General features: G+C 36.7%; 1 protein-coding gene across 1 annotated transcript; it reads right to left on the bottom strand.

Moving 5' to 3' along the window:
- Positions 1–2,930: 2,930 nt before the first annotated feature.
- On the bottom strand, positions 2,931–9,686 carry Prosalpha2 (proteasome alpha2 subunit). Its single transcript, XM_043013868.2, has 5 exons — positions 9,543–9,686; positions 6,950–7,140; positions 4,168–4,309; positions 3,532–3,687; positions 2,931–3,334 (listed from the first exon to the last, which is right to left on the bottom strand). The coding sequence occupies exons 1-5, from the start codon at positions 9,581–9,583 to the stop codon at positions 3,160–3,162; spliced, it is 705 nt and encodes a 234-aa protein (XP_042869802.1). The 5' UTR covers positions 9,584–9,686; the 3' UTR covers positions 2,931–3,159.
- Between the last annotated feature and the right edge of the window lie 314 nt (positions 9,687–10,000).

Genomic DNA, 10,000 nt, shown 5'->3' with positions numbered 1-10,000 from the left:
AGGATAATCAAGGTCAATCTGAATGTGATATAATCAAATACATAAGGATGAGAGTCACAAATAGCATATCTATAAACACAACCCAAAGGACAATAAATATAGATTATTGCAAGTTGTTCAATGCAGTTCAGTTCAATAATACGATGGACATTCAACTTTATAACACATACAGGAGACTAGTACATACCACTCTCACACCTTAAGTAGGGTATAGGTAATAGAACACATCAGCCATGACGGATTACACCTACTGTACCGAAGAGTAAATGTAGATTATCTAAAGGAGTGACATAATTGGTAGACAGACATGATATAAAGAAGGAAAGGGAAATGCAGGATGTGAAATAGAGGGAAGATAATGTTTATAAGGAAAGAGGGATTAGTTGACGAGCATTCTGCTAACTGTAAATCATTTGCATATCATTTAGTATGTATTATTTGATTCTGTGGGTGAGACAGTGTCATAGGAGCTGATTCTTTGTTTCGAGAGTATGAAGCAAACAGGGAATTGTATATGTAAATTGCAGAATTAATACATCTGAGATCTTTATTACTACATTTTCTCTTGGTGTAATTTAATATTTCAGACTCATTTTACAGTAAGAATCTGATAAAGGTGGGTGAAGGTAAAAGTGAAGTAAACTATGAACATTTTTATTACCTTACATTACCAAATTAACCACAGCACGGCGAGTGGTAATACGGATTGGCAGAGGCAAAAGAAAAGTTAGATCTTTCTACTTTTTATATTAAAAAAGTATAATACAACAATGTCTGGCCAGTCGAGATCGTGTAATCAAGAGGACATGAAAGGAGCTCAATGTTTACGTGATAGACCCTTATATTCTCAGCCACAGAACAAACAAGCTGCACCATTCCTTGCACCGTGCAATCGTCGGACATAAGCAAAGTCCTTTTAACCCGTGCATTATGTTAATTAGATGGTCTTCCTTCAACTAATAAACAGTATAAACCACTAAATCTCCAATAAAATATGTTTGAAAGGAAAGCGTGGACTCGGGAAGAAAGGTGATCGAACATTCAATTTGATCTTCGGAGTTCTGTAATAAATATGGGGTTGGACTTCCGGTATTTGGAGTTGCTCAAGTCGGGTCCTAAATGCTGGTGAAAGGAGTAATGGGTCTTTATCCTGTTTATACATACCTATTGTATTTTTAGTTCACGAGTATGCAAAAGTAATTTCCTTTTACAAATACTTTCCTCCTGTATTTTTTTTTAATTCATAAATATTCAATAGTAGTCTTATAAATATTTTGGCTCCTGGTCTGGCGTGCTGTCACAACACGTCAAAGAGGAAAATGCAATTTGATAATAACTGCCATCTTGAGCTGTTGATTCTCTTGGTCATCATATGTGTGGCACTGTAAGCAATTAACTGTTATATGATTGTCATCCCATGTTTAGATTCCAAGTGTTTCGCTATGAAAGTTGTATTTCTACATTTTTGAAATCACAACATCCATTAAAGTGTCTCCAGTTTCCACAGCTTGGTATGCTGGGTTCTTTATATTCAACTAAGAGAGTTGAATATAGAGAACCCAGCATACCAAGAGGTGGAAAATATATATTGTAATATGAATCATATGAGATAAATATGATAATTAATTTATTGTGGATATAGTGGTATGAAGCATTATTTTGAGTGGAGATGCTTCCATATCAAGCAGTTACTGACTCATTGTGGTAGTGTCAGATGTTGAGAAGAAATAACCATAATGTTGAATTATGTATTGTAATATTTTTTCTCCATTTTCTATTTATTTGCTTTTCATGTTCTAGACTCCGGTTTATTTGCCTTCTACTATGAGCGAACGAGCAGTTGTGAATTGTTATAAAGAATGATAATGACAACAATGATAGTTATATTGTTAATATTAATAATCCTAATTTATAGGTTTGTTTGATTGCTTGTCACATGCTCTCTTCCAAGAACTGCATTGGGGCTTTCATCTGAGGGACATATTGAGGCAGGTAGAGGCCGTTAACCCTGAATAGACGGCCTTTCTAACTTAAGGTTATAACATGGGCCAAACTCTGCACTTTAACATTGTTGTACAGAAAAAACTAAACAATTTGAATACTATTGGGCAAAATCTTGTTTCCTTCTGCTGCAATTATACAATTTTGTAACAAACAATGAATCCTATATATACCTTATATTTAGAATATTATTACCAGTTATGGCATTTAATAACGTTATATTCAAAAAGTAATTTCCTACGAAGACAGAGCTTGTATTATATATGGAAAAATAGTATCAAAATAATGGCCTTTTCTATTACTTCACTGATCCTTTACTTCCATTTTTTTCTTCCAGTAATGATACTTTGGTTCAAGTAAATCACCTATTTCTTTATTGTATATGGCACACAGAAAGATAATGCAAGTTGCAGGTCATTCTCCACTGATTCTCTCCTCCAGCCTTCCACTAAGCCAAGTCCAATGCTGAACCATATACATATATATAGTTTAAGACAATATGCAATACAGAAAACCTTATAATCATTTACACCAATTAATGTTTTACTTTTATTTTTGTTTTTCAAACAGACTAAATAAATTAAGTTTCCTTTAACCCAATGATGACGGTGTGTCACACCCGTGTGACATGGCTAAATGCCTGATGACAGGGTGATACACCAGTGTGATGTTCCCGATGCAATGTTGCATAGGCCCGGCGTAGGGGGTTGCCACTTCTCGCCGGGCCTGTTTTTTGTATTTGCTTGTGCCCTAAAATCAAAGGTCAGGTGATACTGCATCCTTCAGTATCATATTTTGAATAAAGAGAAGTCAAAATCTCTTCTACAATGGAGATTAGAACGGAAACTAATGGTTGAGCAATAAATCAACTCCGTATGAACACAACAGTTTAAATGACAACCAACTCATACAGGACAAAATAAAAGAGATTTACAAGAGAGCATAATTTATTTATGAAAATGTTAGCGACAAATACAATCAATCTTGCTAACAGGATTTCCCACCGGGTGCAAGATGATTGCAGGTGGGCAGTACCTTTGCTTATAGAAACCTACACTGAAAATTCAACCAAGGATATACACTTGTAAAATAATGCAAAAAGATTACTCTCTCCTGACTTACATACTCAAGTTCTTTAGCTATGATACAAACTACACATTATGCAATATTGGCCAGATAGTCCTGGACCTCAGCTGGTGTCAGTCTTCGGAAACCTTGCGAGTTGCAGATGCCGATTTCAATGTTGTCGCTGCTCATCTGTCCCTCGAAGCTTTCCTTCAGGGTAAGGATGGCAGTGTGAACGGCATCGTCCAACTCCAAGTCCTCATTGTATCTGGAGCAAAGAGATAAATTTATTACGATGCTTGACTTCTGGCTGACCGAACTTACGTGCTTTTTCTTAATTCAAGAGTTTTTTTCATGGCGAGGGATCGACTTTCATTCCTTAAACGAAATTCAACAACCTGATAAACAACGGTAAAAGGCGATATGCATAATTATCAAAACATAAAATCAAATTTATCTTCTCACCTTTTCTCAAGGAATGTTTTCCCATTGATGAAGTTCTTGCCCATTGCTGTGGCTTTCCAGGGGAAGTAAGCCCCTGAGGGATCACACTGGAACAAGTATGGCCGGTCTAGATCCCAGCCGCATATGAGCAGGCTTACACCAAATGGCCGCACACCACTGAAAAGGTTTTATGTACAGTTTATAGTTCTTCTTGCTGGAGAAAAATGTCTGTTGTATAATACTCACAAGACCTTCTTTACTCCATTATACAAGTTTACAAATAAGCTATTACCAAAAAAAATTTCCAAGTTCATTCAATGTTGGGAATTCATAAATTTTAAATAAGTTATTCAGTAAGATGGAAAAGAATATTTTTTTATAGAATTAAAACAAAATAGGATTAGTTTTTCTCCCAAATTGCAATCTAATAACACTACTTTTCCAGAACACTGGTTTATCATGTACATGCACAAGTTACCTCTACTTCCAGTACACATGAGTACTATAGCAAGAAACATGTTTCATGTAAAAAGTGATGGAAATTTGTCTAAATTAATAAACCTAGGGTATGGGAACCTATTTTTTTTCACCTAGCCTTCATTTAACAAATTACACCTGCTTATGATACACTAAACAAACACAACACAAAATGCTTACCCAGACTGTGTATACTCCTGCATGATTGCTGCCAGACGTTGTACTAACTGTGGGGTGGGGATGGGTTCTAAGTAGGTGCGGTAGTATTGCTGAGCAACTTTCCTTGCTTGGCGAACCAGAAGCCTGTAGTCGGGACCCATTCCTTGAAAAAAAGCAAAATCATTAGAACTCCAGTAAGAATATTATAAACACATTTGCAGAGAGAAAGAATCTCAAAAATATGAAGATAAATCTAATGGATCTGTTTCTTTAAGGGGTAATTTAGTCCATCTTCCTTATTTCATCACTGGCATCTAAATAACAAATACACTTATCTAATGATAATAAAAACGGTACTCGTAATGGTACTGAAATCCTCATGCTGTAGAGAATTTATTTTTACAGTTCCAGCATGATTATGGATATTGTAATCTGGTGTTATAGAACTGAGGACCTAACAAGGACATACAATGGTGACCTTTGTTGACAATATAATCTGTTTCAGCAAATTTTGTTCTTAAACACAATGAAAAGAGACAATGGCCTTTTACATGATTTTATTTGGTGTCTTCTAATCTAACATGATAGTCAGAAAAGCTCTCATCATTTTCTTTATATTACATTTTCAGGTTTGGACCATGTTCATCCCTGAAGATGGCATCTGTAGGGGGGTTAATGGTCCAGCTCTTAACCCATTGGCATTGGGTGATGTGATGTCACATCATGGGAATATTTCTCTCCCACCGGATGACGTCCTGTCACATCACGATGTCTACGTCAAAACATACATTTTACATTGTTATGTATGTATACTCTCATTGGAGTTTCAATTGTAAAGACACATTTATCTTCATGTGAAAATAATGTAAGCAGATACAAAAACCATATATTATTATCCCGTTGAATCAGGTGGGTGAAAAGCCCTCCAAGAGGCACAGAGTGACATCACGCCGGGAGAGATCTCAAGCTTGTTATCTAGCCTGTGGGAGCAGCATTGGCAAATACAAGCCCTGGCATGCATGGGTTACTCCCAGGAGGTCAGAGAAGATATATATATACATGAATGCACACATTTTTTCCCTATTCCAGATACTGCATGTAATATACCAAATAGTCATTTTGACTGAGAAACCAGATGGCATCTCTACTTTTTTCTTTCTTTCATGATCCCATGCTTGTATGGGATACTATGACTTTCAATTTTGATGTTACAAAATCTCTCAGAGAATGCATAACTGGTGTCATGCAACTTAATTAATCAAAAAGGCTAAACAGTGGATGAATCTTTACTTTGTTGACTAAAGGCATATTCTTCATGGATCTAACAAGATTTTCCCAAGCTCAATGCCAGCTTTATGTAGTGGGCCCTCAAAAAAAACGAACCCTCTACCCACTGTAATGTTAGAGGATATGATTACACAATCAATTACAGAATAAAACTCTGTTGTTTTGCTGCCGATATCTGAATTTCTTTGGGGCTAAAAACATATCCCATATAAAACCCATCTCCCTCTCTCTGATGGCTGATGTCCCATTCTAATCCATTGCTTAAAAATGTATAATGCTTTTGTAGGTAACATACACAAAATCATACTGGGGAAGTGCAATTGTCAATTGGATATTTGCCTAATTTACCATTATACAATAATAATGCATTTTATTTTAGTATTACCTATGGAAATGAGTCAGAGAAGCTAGAACTAAGTTTTTCTAAAAGGTCTTTCTCAATCTTGGTTACTTATAGTAAAACATATGGAAAGAGGTTGAAGAAAAAAAATAAACAAAATTATTATCTAAGACATGATTAGGTTTAGATGTTCACATGATAAATGTTTCTAGGTATCACTGATGATTCCTGAGAAAGGGCAAGTTGATACTCAAAATGCTAATAGAAAAATAATGGTTTATTTAGTTCCCTTGCCTCCAGGCTGCCCCTTTGACAGAACCCCATCTTCCCATCTATTTGTGTTTGGAATCAATTTATCCCTTTGCAACTGACACTTTCAATTTCTATGATGGAAGTTTAAATAGAAGAGGAAAGTTGGTAGGAAAGGAAAAGGACAATGAAAAGGAAAAGGGAAAAAAACAACAAAAAAAAAAAACATCAATATTACAATAATCAAATATCAAAAATCAAAAGAGCCAATTGCCATTTTCTGTGTAACACATTAACGTGTATGCTCTTTTCTCAATATCTCATATACTGCGTTAATCAATCTGGTCTGTTCCATGTCTTTATTTACTTATTTATTACCATTTCTTTTCTTGGGGGAGAGGAGGCTACCCCCCCCCCCTAATAAAAAGTTTTATAATGAATAATACCAGTACTTACAATAGGTAATAGAACCAGCTATTTTTAGCGAGGAAAAGTTCATTTCTCTCCTCACAAAAAGGGAAAGCAAAGTTTAACATTGTGGGACTTTAGGCAAATTATCAGAGCTATTGTTCACTGCATTATGGTTGTCGCTGACAATATTCTGACAACAGAAAAGCACAAGAAATAGAACAAGAAGACAATGAGAAAGATGTAGTATCATATCAACAGTAATCTTGGTGTTCTTACGACTTTTTCCCATCACGGTTCAGTTAGGTTGTACATGTAATACCCTCGTGTCCTTATTGGACTGTACCATATACTGTAATTTTTACTGTTTTCTTTATCCTGTATGGAAAGAAAGAGACACAGCGATGCACTGATCACAAGCTCACAGCCCATACTTTGATCACTGAAAGATATCTCCCGCACAAACACGCTTACTTTGAAGACCCCTGATCTTAGTAGCGTGAACATTATATAACTCACCACTGTAGACCATGCCGATGTGGTCTGTGATCATCTCCACCTTGATGATGGAATGTTCCTCCACCAGGATGGACTTGTGCTTCTTCTCTGTGGCGAGGACGACGCCATCCTTTGCTTTGATGCCCACAGCTGGTGCTCCTGCTGCTACGGCTGCCAGAGCATATTCTATCTGCACCAGCTTCCCTGAAGGGCTGCAATGTGTAGGAAGTCAAATTATTGCCTCTGACTACAAGACATACCATGGAAAAAAACTACAACAAAACAAGAAAATATCCCTGTCAGTAATCACATCTCGGTACATTCTCTCTACGTCATATCTTGTTATATTGCTTAGATATATCATATAAATAAATATCCATCTTATATTTTACTACCTTTTTTGTAAAACTAATATATGGCAACAAGAAGTAACTTTAAAAAATATTTTTATCAAACTATCTTTAGTACTGGGAGAAAAAATATTTATAAAATGAATATTAACATAAATGAATAAATAAATGTGTATATATACATACACAAGATTTTTTTTGCATAGGGTAAAGATCAAAAACACTTTTTTTTTTGCGATTCAAACAATTGTGGAGACCTTAATAAGGCTGCAGAATAGAATCTACAACCATTAAAAACACACCAAAACCATTAAAAACAAACCCAAAAACTCCTGCTACATAAAATAAATGCAAAACTAAAACTTGAACCTTATTTTTTACTAGTGTTACTGAGATTGGATTACTTGTTTCTCAATAGGATAGTTTTTTTTTCTCAGTCATCATATGTTATTTTAGAAAACAAAACCCTTTGTTTATGTTTATTTATATATATATATATATATATAATTCTTTCCTTTTTATTTTTCTTATTTTGAAATTTGACTATAGTAATCAATGTATCCCCTTTCTGTGCTCTAGGCATGTCTGCACAGCTAAGGTCATTCTATAATTTCACATTCAAACAAGAGTGTGAGGCATTCTTGTTTGGTTGGTACAGACAAAGCTGGGGTGGGGGATATAGCTGTGTAAGGATTAACACCTTGACGACAGTAGATGTGACATTTAATCCGTTAACAACGGGTGACAAGATACCACGTATAGTGGTTTTTGGGTCAGACGCTGGGAATGAGATAATTAGTCAAGGCCAGCGCTCCGGGTGATCTGGTGTACAGCGCTCGGCTGCTGATAGTGCGGCCAAGAATCCCAAGGCGTTATGCGTTAGTAATATCCCGGCATTTCAACCATTAACCCATTGGAGCCGGTTGGCATGATTTCATGTTTTGTGGTTTTTGTGTCAGACACCCGGGACGAGCTATGAGGGCAAGCCGCACGCTCGGGTTAAGTGAGCGGGCAGCCCAGGCTCGCGGCTTGTGCGTCCGAGAATCTTGAGGCATTAGGCTTATGCGTTCGAGATCCCCGGTATTGCAACCGTGCAAAACCGGAACGGCCCCGGCGTGAATGGGTTAAGAGCCAAAATAGCCCCGTCATTAACGGGTTAAGTCATGGCTTGGCTGGTCTTCCTGCCTGGTTTTTTATGTGACTGGCTCACTTCTATTACAAAATTCTATAATCTTTGTGCTATTAATCAAATCAAACCAAGTCCTACCATGCCAGAAGGTAAATGGAGGTGGTCTGCTGGCCTTTGTCAGAGCAAACAGCATGGATACCATGGCATTGCATCAAATGGCCCTAGTCTAAATAATTTTCATTTCTAGTGTTAGAAAACTCATAGAAATTGGTATCAGTGGATCCCTTGTGATAACTACTAATTAATATAGCAATACTACGAACACAACCAGTAAACAAGTATGTTGCAAACAGCTGAAAATGCTCATTATCTGCTTGCATAAGGGTGATATTACATCCCAGAACCAGAACTAAAAATTCATGCCCAAAATCACTTCATGCCATGCGACCGCAATTGCTGGTCAAGCAATATGCCATTTCATTGTCTCCCCAGCTACGGGGTCTAATATTGTCATTATTGTAGGGTTCCGTTGACTAAAACCACTATAAATTCAAACTAAACATCACAAGGAATCCGTCAATACCAATTTCAATGGGTTTAATGACACAGATCTATTCTCTGAATTTACCTTCACTTCATAAAGAGGTTTCAGCAGTAGTATTTATCCTTGAACAAGCATAAATTACTCAATATATACCATATCAAATCACTTACAAACTTGTATTACACCCTTAGCGCTTAGAAAAAATATAAATAATTCATACAAATATACTGATACAACCTGAACAACACAACTTGCAAATAAAAAAAAACAACGGAATATATCCGCTGCCCGGAGTCAAAAACACTATAATATACACACGAACATAACAAAAGTCCTAATTCACCCAGCAATCAACAACAATTAACGGGATAAAACACAAAATACAAAATTAATAAGAATGACAAGAGAAGCCGATGTTCAAAACATGCCAGTCACGAACTCCTCTTCCCACCCTCCCATCTTCAACAGCGAATACCGCCCTTAATCTCCTTAAAACCACCAACCCACCATAATAATCCGAACCCCTATACATCCCCCTCTTCGTCAAGACCAAAAGCGACGAAGAGAGACCCGTAAATACACCATAATTACCTGAAAGTCGTGAGGGAGAAGCTATACCGCTCTGTCGCCATGGTTGAGGTTGAAGTGTCGGTCGCTTGTTTACCGGAACGCCGCCTCTCGCTCGATGCCCCTGTCTCGATCCTTGGGTGATGGTGCTAGTTTTTACGCTTATTTTGCGTTTTTTGGGGGGTGAGGGCGGTTTTGTTGCGGGTGGTTATTTTTGGGGGGTGTGGATTTTTGGTAAGGGTATGGGGTGGTTTGATTTGGGTGGGTTTGTGGGTGATGGAGGTAAGGTGTAGGTTGTTAGTAGGATGTTCGTTTTTGTATCCGAACATTTTGTTTTCGTAGAAAACGGGAATGTCGTATTTGTGGGTAATTTAAAATAAAAGTTGTGCAAAATTAATTTCTTGAGATTATTACCTTTATAATGCACATGCAGATCCTTATATTATCAAATATATAATAGTTAATTAGAGTCACTTATATGC

This window comes from Penaeus japonicus, unplaced genomic scaffold, assembly GCF_977035675.1.
Source record: "Penaeus japonicus unplaced genomic scaffold, GWHDUDI00000001_assembly GWHDUDI00000020, whole genome shotgun sequence".
Lineage (NCBI taxonomy): Eukaryota > Metazoa > Arthropoda > Malacostraca > Decapoda > Penaeidae > Penaeus > Penaeus japonicus.
The sequence above is the reverse complement of the archived record's forward strand: the minus strand, read 5'-3'. Positions and strand labels throughout refer to the sequence as shown.

Coding starts and splice junctions, on each gene's coding strand:
- Prosalpha2 (XM_043013868.2), bottom strand. CDS start 9,583: ATGGCGACAGAGCGGTATAGCTTCTCCCTCACGACTTTCAG. Junction 3,688..4,167: donor CAGGAGTATACACAGTCTGG/GTAAGCATTTTG, acceptor AAACCTTTTCAG/TGGTGTGCGGCCATTTGGTG. Junction 3,335..3,531: donor AAAACATTCCTTGAGAAAAG/GTGAGAAGATAA, acceptor TCTTTGCTCCAG/ATACAATGAGGACTTGGAGT.